This window comes from Podarcis vaucheri, assembly GCF_965113315.1.
Source record: "Podarcis vaucheri genome assembly, chromosome: 17".
NCBI lineage: Eukaryota > Metazoa > Chordata > Lepidosauria > Squamata > Lacertidae > Podarcis > Podarcis vaucheri.
The window spans coordinates 20,734,470-20,757,647 of NC_138755.1; the positions used below are offsets into that span (position 1 = coordinate 20,734,470).

The window sequence follows — 23,178 nt, forward strand, 5'->3', positions numbered from 1 at the left end:
TGCCCTAGGTTGATGTAATCAGTTTGTTCCAGGCTGTACAGTGGTACCTTGGCTCTCTAACTTAATCTGTCGCGCCACTGAATCTGCCGCGCCACAGGGAAGACAAGCTTTCACAGCGATGGCACCTTGCGCCAGGGGCAGGGGGCAGTGACATTCATTGCCCAGTTAATTTCCCCCCCGCAATCAATCAGGACCACCCCGGCGATCTACCTGGAGCACCCCATCGGTCTAATTGTACATCACGGCCGACTGGTTGAACATGTCTGGTACAGTAATACCTCCACAAAGGTCCGCCTTGTCTAGCATCCGTTTCAGAGAACATCCACAGCAAACCCGGAAGTATACCGGAATGGGTTACTTCTGGGTTTGCTGCTCGCGCATGCACAGAAGCGTAAACTGCCCTGCGCACGTGCGCAGAGCGCTGCCCTGTCGAGCATCCCTTTCGTCGAGCGTCCAGGGCTCCGAAATGGATCCCAGACTCAAAACAAGGTACCACTGTATAGATCTTTCCATTAAAAAAACAACAACCCAAAACTTAATAAACCAAACAGTTGTTGAAAAGAAATGATAGAAACTGTAGCTAGTGCGCATTTAATACATTGACGGTATGTAATTAAAAGTTTTACATCAGAATCTTACCTTTCACTTCATGGTGTTGCTATTTCGTGGTTGCATTCTCTGTATATCTGAACAAAGTTGTGTTGACGTTTAAATGATTTGTGATTGGGGTGTAAACTAGAAAACATTTCTACAATCTCTGAGTCCCAAGAATGGCTTAGCATTAATTTTGCTGAGGAAACAGAGAGTCTCAGTTCCATAATTTGCAGCATGCACCAGTCTGCAGGGATGAAACAGATGTTTTCAAATGTGGCTGGAAGGAATTGTGGCTAGAAAGCAAGGCTGACTTAAAATTCCGTTTGTTTATTATTATTATTATTATTATTATTATTATTATTATTTTATTAATAATTATTGTCTGCATCTGTGTTTCAAATTAGATATTCTGGTACAGGAATATGTGAAATTTGGGTCATTGGATACTTATTTGAAGAAGAATAAAAATTCTATAAACATCTTGTGGAAGCTGGAAGTTGCAAAGCAGCTGGCAATGGCAATGCATTTTTTCGTACGTATCTTACATTTCCCGCTAGCAAAATGCCGAAGGTCAGGGATTCACTCCCCCTACCCCTAGTAGATATTGGTTAAGATTTTTAGACATATTCATTGGTGTTTCTCTTTGTAGGATCCAGACAGCTAGCACACACATCTTGTTTTCACGCTCACTCCTTTAAAAATCTGGTGTCTTATGTGTGATAAGACTATGATCTGAGTTGTGCTGTTAAACAAATGCAGGAAACTTCTGCTTTATCTGGGGGGGGGAGCAGGAGTAAAGCAGACTTGTGTAAGCAATAGTCTTCCCCCAGAAGTAACGACTGGATAAAGCCTGTAATTAGTTTTTGGTAATCTCCTTCTGCTCTTCTTTCTCTTCTGGGAAACAGAGAGTAAGTGTGGAGTTTGTCCCAGATAGATTAGGGCCTCTGTGGTGAAGTTTGCCATGCTCCTCTTCACTGCATTTAATGAGGTGCTGGACTGCTGCCACTAAATTCAAGCCAGGCACTGTACTGTGTAAATTAGCCATTTAAAGCTGCGTCCCAGTTCCTTCTTACGTCCATTTCTCAAAGTGTTTGCTTATGTCAAAACGTGTCAGCTTGAAATGCAGTTAGGAAGTTGGCGGTTGATCTGTGCTCAGGAGGAAAAATAAGCAATGCTTGTTTGCCTTTATTAGGAAGATAAAAACCTTGTTCATGGGAACGTATGTGCAAAAAACATCTTGCTTATCAGAGAAGAAGATAGGAAATCTGGGAACCTTCCTTTTATCAAGCTCAGCGATCCTGGTATCAGCATTACAGTTTTGCCAAAAGACAGTAAGTCTCTGACTCATCTGTTTCAGCAACTCACCTGCTACCTTGAAAATGTCGTTGAGTGATTATCTCCTCCTCTCATTGCACTTAAAATTCATTTCGTTGTGTACCGCTGTTCTTATTTGGGAAGCCATGAACCTCCCACAAGCTTGGGGCGTGCTTTTGTTTTTTTCTGTTGCCGGCATCATTTTGCTACTTAAAACTATTTCCATGCCAGCGGGCATGCCTGTTGCACAAAATGAGCAATGCATATTCCATTGAAACTGGTATGAAAATTGTTATGTATTGAAATTCTCACCCTGGGCAAGCAGGGGGATACTGTAGATCAGGGGTGTCAAACTCAAATTCATCGGGGGCCGCATCAGCAGTTTGGTCACTCTCAAAGGGCCGGTTGTATCTGTAGGACTATGTGTTCACTCTTTATTATCATAAATTATTGTCACTGCCGCTAGAGGGCAGACGTTCTCTGGCTTGTAGGCTGCCACACATGCGCTGAAGAGGCGGCTTTCTTGTGTCAAAAAAAAAAAAAGAAGCGAGAATAAAAGATGAAGGCTGGCGGCCGGCGGCAGCTACACGGGCCACACAACGAGGTCTGGCGGGCCGGATTCGGCCCGCGGGCCTTGTGTTTGACACCTGTGCTGTAGATAGTTATGCAAATAAGGGATCGAAAGTGACATTCAGTGATTGGATAGTTTTAGAAAATTGTTACAGTTACGTTGTACTGGAGCTCTATATAAGCAGGCTGACTGAACCCTTCAGTTCAGTTCTGTTCTGGCCTGTGAATAAACAAGAGCTGTTTGAAGAATCGCTGTGTCGTCTGATACGTTCACCCACAACTTAACAAAAATACTGCTGGAAATGGAAAACCCAGCAGAATAGACCCATCAGTTTCAGTTCTTAAAGAGTTGTAGCCAATGTTAGTCTTTCACCCACTGAGAATCCCCATTTAACACTCTGAAAAAGGTAAATCTGGTTCAGGAGTAGCCAGTGCAATGTATTTTATATGATGCTGAGCTCCAGTTCCCATTAGACCCAGCCAGCAGGATGAGTCCACCTGGAAGACACCACACAAACTGATCCATTTGTTGGATTTAAAGCATTTTTGTCTCACCTGAAGAGTAACGTGAGATACCCTTTCTCTATTTCCTTACAAATTGAATTCCTTGGGATTAGGATTTTTATCTGAAGGAACCAAGAGAATCGAAAGCTCTCACTGTGTTTACACCCTTTAGCTCGTGCCTCCTATGCTTAAGTCTACATGTGAGAATTTCTAAAATATTTCTTAAAGGCCGCAGACATGGAGCTTCAAGTTTGTTTGTTTGCTTGTTTGTTGTCATTTACAAGCCCTAAAGATATTTATAGACCACATTTGCACCAGAGGTCCTCCTAGATTACCTAATACAGCTGAGCAGCAATTTAAACATCCTACCAAAAAAAGTAAATAAATCAAATGCTTTCTGATTCATCCTAGTAACAAATTGCCTTGTTTTTTCACGATTGCCTAGTTCTCCTTGAGAGAATACCATGGGTTCCACCTGAATGTATCGAAAATCCAAAGCAGCTGAGTTTGGCAACGGACAAGTGGAGTTTTGGAACCACCCTGTGGGAAATCTGCAGCGGAGGAGACAAGCCTCTCAGTCTGCTGGATTCTCAAAGAGTAAGTACCACGTGAAGTTGAACATCTTTGTCTTGGTGAACATACTGTGCAGCGATGGGCATAAGCCACGGTTAAAGTATTTGGACACAGCTTCCACATGTGATTCTGCCCCTCATCAGGTTTAACGTTTAGTAAAGATTCCTTAGCCTGCTAGGCAGGTTTATTTAAACTACAGGGGAACTTGTAAACAATAGTCTTTCCCCAGAAGCAACGATTGGATAAAGCCTGTAATTAGTTTTTGGTAATCTCCTTGTGCTCCTCTTTCTCTTCTGGGAAACAGAGAGTAAGTGTGGCGTTTGTCCCAAGTAGATTGGGGCCTCTATGGCGAAATCTGTCATGCTCCCATGTTCCTGGGAGCGATTCAGACATGCTGTGATGTAAAGTCACATGGCACAAAGGATACGCACCATGTGGCAGGTGCAACATGTCCCCTGATAGTGAAACCCTGTATTTTATGGTATGGTTTGAAAACCAGCATGTGGACACGATTTGTGTGTACGAGGGAACCTCTCCATCTCTTAAACCAAAGTTGTTTGTGTCAGAGACAAAGAAGTGTTGTATTTGATGTTTGCTTGGACGTGTAAAAGAATCTCCTTTGCTGTTGAAAGTATCTCTTTTCTTCCCCCCCAAAAAAGCTACTCAGAATTGTCCTAAATCACCGTCATTTCTTGAATTCTAGAAATTACAGTTTTATGAGGATAGGCATCAACTTCCTGCTCCTAATTGGACAGAACTAGCAAACCTTATAAACAACTGCATGGATTATGAGCCAGACTTCAGACCCTCTTTTAGAGCGGTTATACGTGACCTTAACAGTTTGTTCGCTCCAGGTATGTTAATGGAGAAGAGGTAACTAAATTTTGGTGGGAGACGCAATATGTTTTCTGATCTGCAGTTAGAGTAGAATCTACTGCATAGGCCAGTGATGGCCAAGCTTGGTCCTCCAGCTGTTTTGGGACTACAGTTCCCATCATCCCTGACCACTGGTCCTGTTAGCTAGGGATGATGGGAGTTGTCATCCAAAAACAGCTGGAGGGCCAAGTCTGGCCATCACTGGCATAGGCAAACTGTTGCAGGGGAGAAGGATGTTGTTCCGAATGTGTTCATAACGCCTGGTGTGGCCTAGTGGCTAAGAGCCTAAGCTATGGATCGAGAAATGATGATGATGATGATGATGATGATGATGATGATACAGATACAGTAATAATATTTATTTATTCGTGCATACATACCCCATCCACTCTGGGCGGTTCCCAACAGAATATTAAAAACACAATAAAACATCAAACATTAAAAATTTCTCTAAACAGGGTTGCCTTCAAATGTCTTCTAAAAGTCAGATAGTTGTTTATTTCCTTGACATGTGGTGGGAGCGCATTCCACAGGGCAGGCACCACCACCAAGAAGGCCCTCTGCCTGGTTCCCTGTAACCTCACTTCTTGCAGTGAGGGATCCGCCAGAAGGACCTCAGAGCTGGACCTCAGTGTCCGGGCAGAATGATGGATCGAGAAATCCCTGCTTCAGCTCCTTAATCTGTCACGAGCCCTGTCAAGCAAGTCACAGCTTTTGTAGCTTCACCGCCCATCTGCAATATGGGAATATCAACACTGGGCTCACTTTATAGAGTTGATGTATGTGAAAGCACTATGAACTCTGTAAAGAGCTAAATGAATGTAATGTATTATTTATCTGAAACACTTTACTTCATGGATAAATCTCTCTTAATATTGCCGTACAGCAAGTGAAGCCTATTAATAAATATTCTCCAATTTAACCCAGTATTGTAAACTTGTGTGTGTTGGGGAAGGGACAATGCAAGGCTGTAGATCCATAGTACTTAAAAAAATAATAATTAAAAGTTGTGTTAAACCAATCAGGGCCATTTTGCACATTACACAGCTTTGATTTTTTTCCAGCTTGAACTTCCCCACCTCTGATGTTGTATGACATCAGAGGCTTGGGAAAGGTGAGCATGGTTGACCAATGATTGCATGGGCCAATTTCTGGCTTCGTGGGGTTAATTAGACCTGTAGGCAGGAGATTCCACACCACTGCTATAGAACACGTCTGTCTGCAGATATATTTGAGTTGCACACATAACTTTTCTTCTTGTATCAAAATTTGTTTGCGCTTGTAATGAGCAAATGAACCATGAGTGGGAAGTTTTGAAATGCACTAGGGATTAGGCTGCTTCTATTATCTTCCCATGGGATGTGGGAGGCACTGTGGTCTAAACCACTGAGCCTCTTGGGCTTGCCGATCAGAAGGTCAGCGGTTCAAATCCCCGTAACAGGGTGAACTCCCGTTGCTTGGTCCCTGCTCCTGCCCACCTAGCAGTTCGAAAGCACGTCAAAGTGCAAGTAGGTAAATAGGTACTGCTCCGGCAAGAAGGTAAACGGCGTTTCCGTGTGCTGCTCTGGTTTTACCAGAAGTGGCTTAGTCATGCTGGCCACATGACCCAGAAGCTGTCTGCGGACAAACGCCAGCTCCCTCGGCCTATAGAGCAAAATGAGTGTGCAACCCCAGAGTCATCCGGTCAGGGGTACCTTTACCTTTACTATTATCTTCCCACGCAGGACAGTATTTTGTGATTGAAAATTAAGATAGCATGTTTATATTTTCTTCGGCTGCACAAGTTAATTTGTCTGCTGATGATGATCTGTTTCTGTTCAGATGCTGTAGGGGAGCCTAGCTGAACATAATATTTTCTTTTGTGTGTGTGTGTTTTCTTCAAGATTACGAACTATTGAAAGAAAGTGATATGTTACCAAATATGAGAATTGGAGCTCTTGGGTTTTCCGGCGCTTTCGAAGCCAGGGACCCGACTTATTTTGAAGAGCGGCACCTGAAATTTTTGCAGCAACTTGGCAAGGTAAGAAGGTGGGGTATCTTATTGCAAGGATATGCGATACCGTTAGAAACAAATAAGATATAGAGTGGGAAACCATGGCTAATTTGAAATAATTCGCATACTTTGCATAGTATTTTTGGAAGTGCTTGTTTTAACAGAGGGACGCGGGTGGCGCTGTGGGTTAAATCACAGAGCCTAGGACTTGCCAATCAGAAGGTCGGAGGTTCGAATTCCAGAGACGGGGTGAGCTCCCGTTGCTCGGTCCCTGCTCCTGCCAGTTTGAAAGCACTTCAAAGTGCAAGTAGATAAATAGGTACCACTCTGGCGGGAAGGTAAACAGCGTTTCCGTGCGCTGCTCTGGTTCGCCAGAAGCGGCTTAGTCATGCTGGCCACATGACCCGGAAGCTGTATGCCGGCTCCCTTGGCCAATAAAGTGAGATGAGTGCCGCAACCCCAGAGTCGGCCACGACTGGACCTAATGGTCAGGGCTCCCTTTACCCTTTACCTATTTTAACAGAAGCAGAGACTGCCCTTTAATATGTATTTTTTTCGGAGTGGTTTCAGCTTTTTGAAAGAGCAACTGTTTTTTGTTCTGCTCCCTATCTGTGCAGCTTTTGAGGGGAGGGCGATAGTTCAGAAATATCCTACTCTTGACCTCTTCTAAGGATGGATCTACACACGGGGGATGGGCGCTCTAAATAAGTCAGAAATTAGATTGTTATAACAAAAGAAAAAGAACCCTACAGAAAATCGCATATAAAAATTTCCTGCTCTCTGGCACCATCTAGTGTTGCCTGTTTATAACGCATTCAAAACACTGTTTTTTGACTAATGTAGCTGAGTCCTAACAGCAGTATGGAACTGCTACCTCCATCCCAAGGTATTTGCCTCCCTTTTATCAGAAGGCTTGCATTCTTCTTTAAGACAAAGAATGACAAGATATGGTTGGTGGCAGCCTCTGTTGTGCACACCATATCTCCTTTCTCCCTAAATTTTAATCTTTCCTCTTAACTTTAAACCAGCTCTTTTTTTGGTTTACCTTCAGGTTTTCTCCCTTGAATCCCTTCCTATTTTCCCCTCCTTTTGCTGCTTACCTCTTTGTCACCTTTCTCCCTTTGCAGTAAATCACTGGATGTGAAGAGAGCAGGGAATTTAGGGGCTTCCTTTGTGTTCAACCTGCCTCCTTTATCCCTGAGCCTTTTGGGTGTGTGTTGTTGCTTGTACATCACATCTTCAGATCTGTTTACTTCACAGCCCTGAGCGGTCAAAACATAAGCCAAGTGCAGGAATATTTTTCCTTTGGCTCATGCAGCTTTCGGATGCTTTAGGTCTTGGCAGCGCCTGTTCCTTTCCTGTCCCTCTTCTTAAATGTGCAATTCTGCTTCCCTTTATTTAAATATATATTCAGGCTGCCCCTGAAGTCATATGGGTGAAATTTACTTGTCCTCCGTCATCTTCAGGAGATGTTGTTGTTTAACTGTTTTTGTGCAGTCTTTTTTAAAATATTATTCTTTATTGATTAAAAATTTACATATCTATACAAACATTCTATGCTATCTCTTTACATATGAAGAAAAAGAAAATTAGGTAGAAAATAGAAAATTTATAAAGGAATAAAAAAGAGGAAAAGGAAGGGGGAAAACAACAATAAAGATGCGAAATAAAAAAAAAGACAAGACAACATTATTTATACAATAAAAGTGTTCATCGACACAATCCTTCCCATACTTCTCATTATACTGTAATATAATTCTTTTTTAACACAGATTTGTACTGTATAATATCATTTCTTTTCTGCTTTGTATATATTCCTCTAATCGTTTTCTTTACAAATATCATTCAATTTCTGCTAATATGGAATTATTTGTACAATAAAGTTTTACATCGTTCTTAAATATTTAAGAACTATGTTTTTGTGCACTCTTAATAATCTTAGACTTGGAGTGTTACCAAAGTCCCAAGTTGGTGGCAAAAACAGGACATTTATTGAGTCATTGGTGGGATCCCATTCCTGGCTGTGTCACCAGCTATATCACTCATTATGCAGGCACGAATTGTACTGTGTGGCACTGGGGAAACAACCCATCGTATTTTCTTTCAATTCTAGGATTTTGTTGCCCATCAAGTCCCAGGGCAGCTTACAACTATAGGATGAGTTGGATGGCTCCTAAAAATAAATATGTTGTTGTTTAGTCGTTTAGTTGTGTCCAACTCTTCGTGACCCCCTGGACCAGAGCACGCCAGGCACTCCTGTCTTCCACTGCTTCCCGCAGTTGGGTCAAACTCAGGCTGGTAGCTTCCAGAACACTGTCCAACCATCTCGCCCTCTGTCGTCCCTTCTCCTTGTGCCCTCAATCTTTCCCAACATCAGGGTCTTTTCCAGGGAGTCTTCTCTTCTCATGAGGTGGCCAAAGTATTGGAGTCTCAGCTTCAGGATCTGTCCTTCCAGTGAGCACTCAGGGCTGATTTCCTTAAGAAAGGAGAGGTTTGTTCTTCTTGCAGTCCATGGGACTCTCAAGAGTCTCATAAATAAATAAAAAATAAATATATCATAAAAAATAAAATAAAAATAATAAAATAAAATAAAAAATAAATATATCAGCTGTCAAAACAATAGTGCAGGGTTCCTCCTCTGCCCCGCCATGCCCCCGGGCTTGATAAATAAATGTTTCTATTCATATTCCTTGCAGGGGAATTTTGGCAGTGTGGAGATGTGCCGGTATGACCCACTACAGGACGACACAGGGGAAGTGGTGGCTGTTAAAAAGCTGCAGCACAGCACGGAAGAACACCTGCGGGACTTCGAAAGAGAAATCGAAATTCTTAAATCTCTGCAACATGACAACATTGTGAAGTACAAAGGCGTGTGCTACAGTGCCGGTACATGCGTTTTCTAATGTTATTTGTTAAGCAAAAGCTAGCAATCCCTTGATAACTTATCAGATGTTCCCCATTAGCGTGTATTAGTTGTTCCCCATTAGCATGAATTCGGAGATGTCCGAACAGTCTCTCTTTAAATTAGAGTGTGACCTTTCCTGTTCACATTTTAAAGAGCAGCCACGATCACACTGTCAAGAGTCTCTGCAATTATTAGCATATACTTGCAACAATTTCCAAAACATCAACTAAACGAGATGTGGCTTCAGTAAATGTCATTGCATCCTTCTTTGTTTAAGGCTTAGCTTTTAATCCAGCATTTGAGCTGCATTTCCCTGCATGGTTTTAACAGTCAAAATCCCTCTTCGCAGGGAATTCTGGAAAGACTCTCCTCCTGCAAGAGAGGGGAGTGGTTGTGGGCAGGAGCCGGTCTCCGCCTCAAGCAGGGGGCGTACGCCCCCTGCCTCCCACTCACCTGGCTGGCGCCCACGGCCAGGCACCCAACCAGGTGCCTTCGAGGGGGCGTGTACAGCAGCCTAAATTGCTGCGGCGCCAGCCTCCCGGCCTGCTGCTTCAATACAGCTGTGCGCTCCCATTCGCTGGGCTCCGTTGAAAACATGTTCTTCGTGTGAACCAGGAAGTGACCTCTCCAAACAATGGAACAACTCTTCTTTTTTAATCTCTGTGACTGCAATCTCCTGGGTGACAGGGACACTTTTAGGCAGTTGAATGTGCATGTGTACTCCTTCCATTTCACTCCCTCTCACTTCATGCAGCCCCGGGCACTGTCAACCCTTGCTACACAACTTCATTTCATTCCAGAAATGCATTTGCCAGGGTAGCCCATTTTGGGCTGTCATTGTTTTGAACTTTATCTTTTAGTGTTGCCCGTGTTAAAGTAGCAGCATGTAACTCTACTTACTACTCATCAAACACATCTTCCTCGTGTAACTAGCTGTTTCACGATCTTCAGAGTTTCTTTCTACACAGTTGGAAAACAGCAAGCTTAGCTAAATTTGATTTTTGGCAAAAGAATACCATAATGGAATCTTCCACTGCATATATGCTGCAGATGGTCTGTGTATTTTGCTTATAACGTGCTATATGAAGGAAGCTCTGTAAAGCATAATTTTGAATCTTTTTTTCTTTTCTTTCGTCACATGTTTGGGAAGGCCGGAGAAATCTGAAATTGATAATGGAGTACTTGCCCCACGGAAGTTTGCGAGACTATCTCCAGAAGCACAAAGACAGGTTGGATCATAAGAAACTCTTGCATTATGCCTCTCAAATATGTAAGGTAATACATTTTACTGGTATCTTGAACTCTACCAAATTCTGCTGTGGGTGCAAGTGGTGTGGGAACCGGAGCTGTTTGCCGCAAACTCTATACAGTGGTGCCTCGCAAGACGAAAATTATCCGTTCTGTGATTCTCTTCGTCTAGCGGTTTTTTCGTCTTGCGAAGCAAGCCCATTGACGGATTAGCGCTATTAGCGGCTTTTAGTGGCTTATCTGCTGATCGGATCAGCTGATAAGTGGCTTAGCGGCTTAGAAAAAGGGGGGGGAGGGAAAAAAACCCAGCAGGAACTCGCAAGACATTGTCGTCTTGCGAAGCAAGCCCATAGGAGATTCGTTTTGCGAAGCACCTCCAAAACGGAAAACTCTTTCGTCTAGCGAGTTTTCCGTCTTGCGAGGCATTCGTCTTGCGGGGCACCACTGTAAACGCTCAGGCAGATTGTTTGCAGTTCTCCTTCCCAGTACAGTGCAGTGTCATAGAACCATAAAGTTGGAGGAAACTTGGAGATAATCGAAAACACAACTGTTGCCTCTTCTCTTCCACTCACTCATGCCAGGCAGCAAACAGCATAGAGGTGACAGCAGATTTATTCTGCAGATGTTGTCATGTTGTGCTCCAGAGTTCCCATTTCGCCTGCTTAGCCGTCACATAAACAAGCCTTTGCTGGCCCACAGAGCATTTCTTGGCCACGTTTCGTCCAATGCACGAGGTGAAATTTGCAGAAATGAATGTGGGAGGAGTAAAGAAATGGAACAATTTCGCAGGGAACCACCCCCGCTGATGGAAAACAGGAGAATCATGTAAAGACACACACGTAAAATAAATGTTTGGTTCTGAGAGAGAAGACTTAGAATTTCTAGCATCAATGAAATGGATGAGGTTATTCTCAGGGTCAGAACGATAGCTGTGTGTCTATAATGTCAGTGCTGTATGCAGCAAGGTCAAGAACGCTGCTGATCAACTCAGCGTTCTGCACAATTGCTTTGCAGCAGACACAATGGTGACATCTAGTGGTACTTGGGTCACGGTTTGGTAGAGGTATGGTGAACTTTAGGAACAGCTGCTGCCTATTCCTTCCTGTCTGTTAATTGTTTCCTAATAGCATAGGATTATGTTGATATGCGGGATGTTCATAAGCATTGGGGGGGGGGGAGATTCTGACAGCCAGGCGTTAATTACATGGCTCATCATCTCTTCGGCCACCAGTATTTATTAAACCCATCAACACTGATTTCATAACACCATTTGTGTACGCACAGGGTATGGAGTATCTGGGTTCAAAAAGATACGTTCACAGAGATCTAGCAACACGGAATATCTTGGTGGAGAATGAAAACAGAGTTAAAATTGGAGACTTTGGCTTGACAAAAGTTTTGCCTCAGGACAAAGAATACTACAAAGTCAAGGAACCAGGAGAGAGTCCCATATTTTGGTATGTTTCTCTCTGCTGCTTGATTACAAGGCAAATGATTTGGGGGGAATGCAATACTGCATAAATTATTTGGCCCTTGGAATTTAATAAATCGATGCATCTAAAACTTACTCAATCTAGAGTATTATTCTTGGTATGAGCTTTCGTGTGCATGTCCACTTCTTCAGATACACTGAAACAGAAGTCACCAGACCCTTATATATAGTGAGAGGGTGGGGAGGGGTATTACTCAGAAGGGTGGTGGGAATGGGTGATTGGCTGAGAGGTGTGGCCAAACCCTACGCCAAAGGATAAATGGACATAAATCTGACATCAGGAATCACAAGACAGAGAAACCAGTAAGAGAATACTTCAGTTTCCCAGGACATTCTATACAAGATCTCAAAGTAGCTGTCTTATTACAAAAGAATTTCAGAAATAGACTGGAAAGAAAAATTGCTGAATTGCAACTTATTACCAAACTTAAAACCATGGAGAGACCTGGTCTGAATAGAGACATTAGATTCTTACTTCATTAGCCATCTCACCCCTTACTTTTTCCTGTAAGACCAATTACAGTCATTAACAGTCGTTAACAGGTTCACCACACCTATCAGCCAATCACCCATTCCCACCACCCTTCTGAGTAATACCCCTCCCCACCCTCTCACTGTATATAAGGGTCTGGTGACTGCTGTTTCAGTGAATCTAAAGAAGTGTGCATGCAACACGAAAGCTCATACCAATAACAAACTTAGTTGGTCTCTAAGGTGCTATTGGAAGGAAAAAATATATATTTGTTTCGACTACGGCAGACCAACACGACTACCTACCTATTATTATTATTATTATTATTATTATTATTATTATTATTATTATTATTAGCCCAGCCACTCTGGGCAGCTTCCAACACATATAAAAACATAGTAAAACATCAAACATTAAAAACTTTCCTTAGCAGGGCTACCTTCATGTGTCTTCTAAAAGTCATATAGTTGTTTATCTCCTTGACATCCGATGGGAGGGCATTCCACAGGGAAGATGCCACTACCGAGAAAGCCCTCTGCCTCGTTCCCTGTAACTTCACTTCTTCCATTGAGGGAACTGCCAGAAGGCTCTCGGAGCTGAACAAGAGAGGTGGAGATGCTCCTTCGGGTATACAGAGCTGAGGCCATTTAGGGCTTTAAAGCTCAGCACCAACACTTTGAATTGTGCTTGGAAACGTACTGGGAGCCAATGTAGACTTTTAAGGACCTGAGTTATATGGTCTCGGCAGCCACACCAGTCTGGCAGCCACATTCTGGATTAGTTGTAGCTTCCAAGTCACTTTCAAAGGTAGCCCCACGCCGAGTGCATTGCAGTAGTCCAAGCGGGAAATCACCAGAGCATGTACCACTCTAGTGAGACAATGCGCAGGCAGGTTGGGTCTCAGCTGGCGTACCAGATGGAGCTGGTAGACAGCCGCCCTGGACACAGAATTGATTTGTTAAGGGTATAATGTGTTAAATTGTTTTCGTTTTATAGATCTGTTGTTTTCCCCCCTCCTGTCCCCTATCTCTCCTCTCCCCCCCCCCTCCCCCGGCTTCTTATGCTATAGGTATGCTCCAGAATCACTGACGGACAACAAGTTTTCTGTGGCTTCTGATATGTGGAGTTTTGGTGTGGTCCTCTATGAACTCTTCACATATATAGACAAGAACAAAAGCCCCCCAGCGGTTTGTATATAACCTACATGTGTATACTTGGTCTAGGGCTATGACTATCCCCTTTAGAAGAGGGTGGGGAACCTTTTGCCCCTACTAGGCCATATTTTGTTGAGTCAAAGTGTTTAGGAGTTAACAGCTACTTCCCTTGGCTTCTCTGCTGCACATTGAGAAAGGGACTCCTGTTTCTCCCTGCTTCTCTTTTACTCTTAATTATCATCAACTAATATTTCTCCTCATAGTCTTTCTTGTAATATTTCATATAATTCTCCTTACAAAACTTCTTGCAATCCTACTGGTATAATCTGTTCATTACTATTACTTTTCAAATAGTTCATATATTTACTCCAGACTTCTAAGAATCTCTGATCCCACAGGTTTTGAATCCTTCCAGTTAATTTACCCAGTTCTGCATAGTCCATCAATTTCATCCGCCGATTTTTCTATCGTCGGTAATTCTTCTTGCTTCCATTTTTGTGCCAATAATATTCTTGCTGCCGTCATTGCATATAAAAACAACTTACAGTCCTGTCTATTAATCTCATCTCCTACAATGCCTAGTAAAAATGCTTCTGGTTTCTTAATAAATGTATATTTCAACATCTTTTTCATCTCATTATATATCATTTCCCATAAGTTTTTCACTTTTAACAGCAGGAATCTCTCACTTTCCCTCTTCTCTCCTGCTGAGCTGCGGTCAGCTGAGGATCACAATCTCCTCCCTCCAAGCTGCTGATCAGCACAAAATACTGCAGGGTCTCGTTTTCCCCGCAAATGTTTGTTTCTGCCTTTTAGGGCCGTCTGAAGTTGCAGATATTTATATGCTTTTGTAGCCCACAATTCATGCGCTCTCAGATTACCAGCAGCCTCAAACAAGTTAGCCACTTAGTGGCATAACAGCTGAATCGTCAATTACATCCTGTCACACAGGAAGCAAAACCAGCAGCAACACTGCAGAGGGAGTAATACTCTGATCTCAACCTCTACCCTCCAAGGAGATGTGTCTTGTAGCAGGGAGGGCATTCCACAACCGGGGGGGGCCACCACGCAGAAGACCCTCCATGCCCTGCTGCTTCGCAAAAGCCACCGGTGATGGCACTCCCACCCCTGGCAGATCTTAATGCCTGGGGATGTCTACACTGGAGGAGGCATGCTCTAAGCACAATGTACTGTGCATGGGACTGCCCTTGATGGCCGTTTAGAAATGTCAGCAGGGCCAGAGTATTGCTGCAGAGTTCGTAGCAAAGATTCCTAGCACTGTGGTTGCTGGTGTGTTTCCAGCCTAAATTCAAGGTGCTGAGATTTACTTCTGGGGCAGAAAGTGGTATGGGGCAGTATGCCACCAGTAGGGGAGCATGGTGAAAGCAACATGGGTGGGACACGCTTTCTCTTTCCCCATCCTCTCTCTTCCTCTCCTCTCTCCACACATAAATGCACTTTTCATTAATCCTTTCCCCCCATCTTCATCTATCCACCCATTCATTTTTGTTCTCTTCTGGCTGGAGCAACCATTCCGAAGGAGGTTGAGCGCTTCATGCAGACTCCAGGCCAACAAATTGCAAAGTTCTTTACAGTCTGAATCCAGAATAACAGAAGAAAATACCTTTTCCCTTGTTTTCCCAACCCCCTGTTAAGTAGCTCTTTTTCAGTAGCTGGCTCCAAGATTTGGAATTAGTTGCCAGGTTTGGTGTATGTAAATCTGGGAGACTGGCCCTTTTAAACAAGTAAGCCTTTTATAACTAAATATATTAACACCAGCTCTCTCCTTTTTTTAAAAAAAAAACTAACTCTGATAGTATTTTATTGTTGCTCTAGTGTTTTGTTTTGTTTTTAAAAATCAGCTTTAACCTACTGCAGGAACAAATGTTGAAAAACAGGCCATAAATTTTCCAAATAAATAAAAGCAAGTTTGTGTCTGCAAAACCTTCAGATTGGCATAGACTTTTTTTTTTACTTTTTTGAAAGAGGGATGTTCTATAGGCCTTAAAGGTTTGCCTCTGTGACATATTGCATTCTATCCAACAAAGACTAGTGCGCCTTCTGCATAGTTCCTCCTATGAACTGGGTAATCCTTTGATGCTTTGATGTCATTAACCTGAACGGAAATTCAACTTGGAATTTTTATTTTAGGAGTTCATGCGCATGATTGGGAATGATAAGCAGAACCAGATGATTGTGTTCCATTTGATAGAGCTGTTGAAGAATAACGGAAGGCTGCTCAGACCCGATGGATGCCCGGATGAGGTACCTGAATGTATCACTTTATCATGCTGTTCTCTCACTTGGTGTAGCTGTCAGTCATGGTGTGCCTCTGAATTGTTCCTGTGGCAGAGACAACCATAGCAGAACACTTGCCCCGCTGTTTACCTGGAAGCCTAGTAGTGTGGGCAGTTTTCCCATCCTTCAAAAGTTTTGTTGTAAAACCAAAAACCTGGGCTTTCTCATTCATGAGCCACTTAGTTTTTTAGAAACAAGAAAGGCAGTGTGGAAGTGCAATGCCATCTAGAATCCATTCGTTATTTCCAGTTTACAAAGCTTGCTTTTGCAAACAGCTACTTGTAAATGTGGAGGACGTGGGTGGTGCTGTGGTCTAAACCACACAGCGCAGGACTTGCCGATCAGAAGGTCGGCGGTTCGAATCCCCGTGACAGGGTGAGCTCCCATTGTTCGGTCCCTGCTCCTGCCAACCTAGCAGTCCGAAAGCACATCAAAGTGCAAGTAGAAAAATAGGGACCACTCCGGCGGGAAGGTAAACGGCGTTTCCGTGCGCTGCTCTGGTTCGCCTGCTCCTTCGGTCAATACAGCGACATGAGCGCCGGCAACCCCAGAGTCGGCCACGACTGGACCTAATGGTCAGGGGTCCCTTTACCTTACTTGTAAATGAACAAATTCCTCTTGGCTTATTGCCCAGAAAAACCAAACGCCCAATCACCAGGAGCCACATCCTTGATGAAGTAGATGTTCCACATAAGTCTTGGCTATACAGTGGATGTTTCCCTGCCTATCATTGTACTTTTGGTTTGGCTGGCCTACACTGGAATCTAGGAACAAAATCAATAGGCACTACAACTCCCAAATCAATTGGGACTACAACTCCCATGATCCCTAGCTGACAGGACCAGTGGTCAGGGATGATGGGAATTGTAGTCCCAAAACATCTGGAGGGCTGAGTTTGCCTATGCCTGGCTAAAGTCAATAGTAGAGCTAGTTGTTCCAGACAGACCACTTTTTGGGAGGGTAATAGCTTTAGCAGCCCCTTTTCTTCGTCGTTACTTCACCTTGCCTATGGAGGAGAAGTACGGCTCAGGACCATGATACCTCAAGGACCGCCCCTTTCCATATGAACCTACTCAGACCCTGAGATCATCTTCTGAGGCCCTCCTTTATGTGCCTTCTCCTCAAGAGGTCCGGAGGGTGGCAACACGAGAATGGGGCCTTCTCTGCAGTGGCTCCCCATCTCTGGAATGCTCTCCCCAGGGAAGTTCACCTGGCACCTTCATTAAACACCTTTAGGCACCAGGCAAAAACGTTGCTTTTTAACCAGGCCTTTGATTGACCTGATTCTATACCCTTTTAAAATGTGGCTCTTTTTTGTGGGTGGAGGATGGTGTTACTGGGTTATTGTTCTTATTTTGATTTTATATATTGTTATCTTTTCTGTGAACTGCCCTGAGACCTCCGGGTATAGGGTGGTATATAAATTCTATGAGATCCAGCCTTCCGAGGGCCTTCTGGCAGTTTCCTCATTGTGAGAAATGAGGTTACAGGGAACCAGGCAGAGGGCCTTCTCAGTAGTGGCGCCTGCCCTGTGGAACACCCTCCCAACAGATGTCAAGGAAATAAGCAGCTATCCTATTTTTAAAAGACATCTGGAGGCAGCCCTGTTTAGGGAAGTTTTTTAATATTTAATGCTGCATTGTTTTTAACACTCGATTGGGAGCCGCCCAGGGTGGCTGGGGTAACTCAGCCAGATGGGTGGGGTATAAATAAATTATATTATTATTATTATTATTATTAATTATACTAATGATGATGATATAGTATATGGTGGAAACCATGAAGAGAGGGGATTTGCATAAGGTATGGAAGAAATGTGCTGGCCTGGGATTGCTGACAGGTTTCGCACGAGTATTCGCACCGCACTGAGAGCCAGTGTGGTGTAGTGGTTCAGAGTGGTAGACTCATAATCTGGTGAACCGGGTTCGCTTCCCCGCTCCTCCACATGCAGCTGCTGGGTGACCTTGGGCTAGTCACACTTCTTTGAAGTCTCTCAGCCCCACTCACCTCACAGAGTGTTTGTTGTGGGGGAGGAAGGGAAAGGAGAATGTTGGCCGCTTTGAGACTCCCTAGGGTAGTGATAAAGCGGGATATCAAATCCAAACTCTTCTTCTTCTATTTCTGCTCATCTCATACTGGTGTTTTCTCTCTTGCCAAGGTCTATGCCATCATGACGGAGTGCTGGAACAACAGCGCCAGCCTGAGACCCTCCTTCAGGGATCTTGCTCTGAGAGTGGATCTCATAAGGGAGAGCATGGGTGGGTGAACATGCCGGAATTCACCCAAAGGGACCTGTCGCACAGCAAGTGTGTCCTGTTCTTCGGGACGTTGCAGATCGTTGCTTATCCCACACCCGTTCAGAGACGGCAGCAAAACAATCCCATCCAACCTCGCCTGTGATGACGAAGGATGCGGCTTAGTTTCTTCATCGGGAATACTAGCGCGATGCATTGATGAAAAGCACTTTGATAGCAAAGGAATTGCTCTCCCCCCCTTTATCTTGAAGCAGAATAGCGCAGCATGATCAGTAAGCATCACCGTGGTTTGCCTAATAGGACAACTGCAGAAAAAAATGATGATGTCAGACAGGGGAGTTATGGAAAGATAAGAAGATTGGGCGATTTAGGTTGCAATCGTGTGCCTGCTTACTTGTGGATTGCTATTGACCAATGAGACTTACTTCTAAGCTATATATAGGACTCTTCAGCAGCAGTTGACTTGCAAGGTTTCTGGTAGCACAGCTACCAGAAGACTTTGCGCTTCCAGCTGCACCACTTTGAAAAAGAGCAAATGTTTGCACTTAATGGAATTACCAGTGCATGGGTTCCTCTTTTCGCTACCCCTTATTTTGTTCCCTCCCCCTGCTACCTTTGTCCACTTTTGCCTGCCGTAAGAGGTGATGGTATACCAGACGAGGCGACCTTTCACGTAGCTTGGAACGGTGTGTTCCTTTGCGTAAATGAACATTTCTTTAGGTGTGTGCAGTTATGCAATTCTGTGAGAGACTTAAAGATTTTTTATATATATATAAAAAGGATAATATAAGTGTAGCAGAGAAACACAAAGCACCAGTCAGGATGAGAGAAGTTTGCTGATGGGTCCTGGCGATAGCTTTTATGTCATACAACTGCCCAATGCTGTGCCAGCAAAAGATCCGCTCAAAACACGGCAGCAGTACAAAGTTGAGGCTCAGTTGCAGAAGTGTTTTGTGCCCTGCAAGCCATTGCTGAGTAAGCCTGAGTTGCAGAAAGAAGCAGCTGGAATACCTTTTTGACTTTTTCCTGCAGTGAAATCTGAGCGATTTAGCCTTCTGTTCCATGCATTGCACAAGAGCCGCTGTTTTATGAAAGGGTTTGTTGCTGTTTATTAGTTTTAAAACTTTTTTTACATTGTCATGCCGTTACGGCTTTAATGTGTAGAAGAAAGGCTTAAAAAAAGAAAGAAAAATAGCCGTTTAAGCAACTTCTGTGTGCCTGTCTAAGCCAGCCAGAGAAGAGATGTCTGTTCAGGCAGTGCGATGTACTGTAAATACTTCAAAGGAAAGGGAACAAATAAGAAGAGATATTTTTTTAAACAAACACCTGCTGAAAATTGCATTTTTACATGAACAAGTATATATAGCAGTCTATTTTCCTATGTATGTTGTGGATATGTCAAGCGCTGACTGCGTTTCCTTAAGGCACAGTTTTTTAAAATCATGTCATCGGCAGCAGCTTAATATGTTCCCCATGCTAAACTTTGTTAGCCTCGCCAACCTTCATGGATGGTGCATTTTTCCTTTCTACCCTCTTCAACTTTTTACTGGGTGACCCAGTCAGCACGAAATAGAAAGCAGGCTTCCGATGTTATGAAGAACAAATGTCACCCATCTGGCCCCTCCTAGTCTTCTTCAGGTTACTGAACAATTTGGCTTTGTGTAAGGGTAGCCATGTGATTTTTCCTTACTTGTACACAGCCTAAGTTGTGAATTAAATGTAAAGCCACTGTAACTCCTTGCGCACCGGACTCGGTGGCGCAAATTTGCATTTGCCAGCCTAGGAACGCGGAGAGTAATAAGCAGGTAGTAGCATCAGACTCTCTTTCTTGCCCCTAATGATTTGGCTGTCCGCTTCAGAGCTGGCCAGAGTACTTTAACAGAAGGGCACTGGGTATTTCCTCTTGGTTGCCCACCAAGCCTTGCTTTGGTGACTTGTGATAGAAGTATCTTCCTTGGGAGAAGGTGCTGAGAAGATGTTTGCTTCCTAAAATCAAAAAGGGGGGAGGTCGGTTGAAAGAGGTTGTTGCTTTCCACTATGGAGACGGAATGAAAACTTGAAATGTACTTCGGTGTATGGCAGAACGTGCTTAGATGTGCTATGAACTTATGTACCTACTTCAAAAATGGAGGAGGGTGCACCAATGTGAGTTTTGCATGAGGCTAAGAAGTACCTCCAAAAGTTGCAATTACTTAGCAAGTGAGCTCCAGTCTACCAATATTTTGTGCCCCTGTGTGCTCTGGCATGTGCTGATTTAATGGCTCTTGGGTACGTGTGAAGCTCTCCTTTCACACATGCAGGAGATTATCATTCAGGGGTGTTTCACACGCGCTTATTTGTAAGAGTAGAGAATTATGCAAGCAACTGCCGGGGATTGGCAGAAGGAGGAGAACGTGGGATTGAAATTGTGGGTAGCCATGTTTTGTAACATCACATTATGTTTAAATGGCTGGAAATGTTTGCATTATAAGAGACAGTTTCACAATGTATATTTTTAAATTGCTTTTGGTCGAATACATTGCACATTTGTACATTGCTTTGAAGTTGATTTTAAAACAGGTTGTACATGAAATATATTTTCTTTTTTGTAGACTATTTACGTGTATTGTTTTTGTTTAGGTTCCGTATTAACCGAAATCATAGTAGCATAAGGTTTAAAGCGACAACAGGTACCAGGATAAACAGATGCAGCCGTCTGACCATGACAGAAGCGCATCTTCTATGTGATCAAGGATTTCATATTCCATATTTTATATTTTTTTAAAAAAGGAAGAAACCTCAGGGAATTTTGTGTAATGCAACAAAGAGTTCTTCCATAGTGGTTTTTAAGTAAATAAAAATGTATTTGTTTGATCTAGTATAGTATGATTGACTTACATTCTCATGATGATGGTGGGAATCTTTTGAGCACTTCTGTGATTGCAATCGTGGGGGGGATCTCAGGCCAGGAGGCCAAATGCAACTCTCCAGGCCCTCTTATCTGGCCAAAACCTCTGTCCCCAGGCCACACCTCTCACGGTCTCTGATTCACGTTCCCCTCCAGTGTTTTTCCTTTGATTGGAATGTGTCTTGAGCTTGGATAATAACGCTTGCCTGCCTGGATAGAGAGGGCTGTGCATAGCAACCATTGCTCCATTCACTTCTGCTTTTAACCCTCCCACCACTGGCGCGTGATCCTTGAAGCTTCCTCAAAAAAACCTGAGGCCTTCGGACTGAACAGCAAAGAAGTGAAGAGTCCAATCTATAAAGGTGCTAAATGTTTCAAAGGCGGCGCAAGCCACTGAGCATCCCATAGGCTTTGCCTTGTCGACATAGAAGGCCCCTTCAGATTTAAAACCCAACCATTGGAAATCCTGAGGTTGTACAACAAGAAGACAAAAAGCAGATTCTACATCATATTTCACCAGCAGGGTCCCCCTACCAAATTTCCTAATGAGCTTAATGGCCTGGTCCAAGGAGGCATATCTCACAGAACGCAGTTCGGCTGGGATAGTGTCATTTACAGAGCCTCCTTTGGGATAAGAGAAGTTGTGAATAAGGCGAAATTCCCCCGGGGCTTTTTTGGATCCGATCCCTAATGGTGAGAGATGCAGATTAGGAATAGGGGGACTTTCAAAGGGGCCGGCCATCTGCCCTGCAGAAATTTCCTTTATTATCTTTTTTCTTGCCGCCTCAGGCATCTCCCTAACTGACTTTGGTTAGGTGGGTGTGGCGATCACACAGGGTCCCCGGACGTTTGACTGTCCATTGACCCTGTGCCACCACTGTGATTGCTTTTTCACTGCCACCAACCCCTTTCCCTCGGGTACACATGGAGTCCAGACAGTTGTTAACATTAACTAATAATCAAGTTTATTTATAGGCATGAACAAGCTTATGGTTTCAGTTAATTTTTCTTGGCAGTTTCTTAATCTTAGTTCCTTAACTGTCCTATGTGTTCCTAACAACTTCAAACTGATTATTCCAACTAGCTATTTGACTCCACCTAACAATTCCTCTCACTCTCTCACCACACAACACGACCAACCCTCACAGACTTAAATCCTCCCTCTTCCTTCACCAACTCTCAACTGACCCACACACTCCGACTCTCACTCTAACTCCTTTCACTTTCTCTCTGGCCAATCACATCACATGCATTTAACCCTTTCCATATGACCCACCTAGGAGGCAAACGCCACAGTGGGTTTCTTAAATTTGGGGGGAATGATACAGGAATTCTAAAACCAGAGGAGAAACCCTCCCAAAGATACTGGGCTGCCTCCTTAATTGAGTAAGTATTAAAGAACAAGGGACCCATGATTAGACTGGTGGGGAAGATGAACCGTTTTCATTCCAGACATCTGCCATGGTCTGCCCTGTGGCATAGACAGAAAACAGTGCAACAAAGAAAAACGAAAAGAAGGGGGATAGGACAGTGGTGTGAATGGACTGATGCAGTTCTGCACCCAAGATATAATGAGAAAACTATGGAATTAAGTGCAATAAAGCTCACATATGGAACCAAAAGTCCATAGAATTACAGAATCCAATAGTTGGAAGGGACCACCCAGAAAATTTATATAATAATAAAGTCCTTTTTTTTAGCAACATGACATCCACAACTGGATACATATTTATCCAACACAATATAATTATCAAATTCCTTTAGCAGAGAGACCAATTACTTTCTGTAGCTCACATACCTCTGATAAACCATATATTCTCTATGAGATTAGCAGGATTGTGATGGCAATGAGATGTACTTAACCCAAGATTGGTAAAATGGTACGAAAGGAGTTTGTGGATATAATCTCAGAACCTTTGTCTATGACATTTGCAAATTCTTGGCGAACAGGGGGAAAACTCTACCAGGAAGCACCAGAACTCTGACTAGCCATGTTGTATGGGGTCAGTTTCAATCTGTTTTTCTTTGTTGCACTGTTTTCCA

The 23,178-nt window shown here is 43.4% G+C and overlaps 1 protein-coding gene across 2 annotated transcripts in view; it reads left to right on the top strand.

Annotated features, from left to right (window-relative positions):
- JAK2 (Janus kinase 2) overlaps positions 1–21,101 on the top strand; it is an 87,045-nt gene extending 65,944 nt beyond the window's left edge. For both annotated transcript variants that reach the window (XM_082204599.1, XM_082204600.1), the window contains 11 exons: positions 999–1,126; positions 1,787–1,925; positions 3,428–3,579; positions 4,259–4,409; positions 6,315–6,451; positions 9,121–9,310; positions 10,480–10,604; positions 11,862–12,034; positions 13,611–13,728; positions 15,847–15,960; positions 18,152–21,101. In XM_082204599.1, coding sequence (XP_082060725.1) covers positions 999–1,126; positions 1,787–1,925; positions 3,428–3,579; positions 4,259–4,409; positions 6,315–6,451; positions 9,121–9,310; positions 10,480–10,604; positions 11,862–12,034; positions 13,611–13,728; positions 15,847–15,960; positions 18,152–18,259 — 1,535 coding nt within the window. In that variant the 3' untranslated portion in view covers positions 18,260–21,101. The remainder of the gene's footprint in view (positions 1–998; positions 1,127–1,786; positions 1,926–3,427; positions 3,580–4,258; positions 4,410–6,314; positions 6,452–9,120; positions 9,311–10,479; positions 10,605–11,861; positions 12,035–13,610; positions 13,729–15,846; positions 15,961–18,151) is intronic.
- Positions 21,102–23,178: the final 2,077 nt, after the last annotated feature.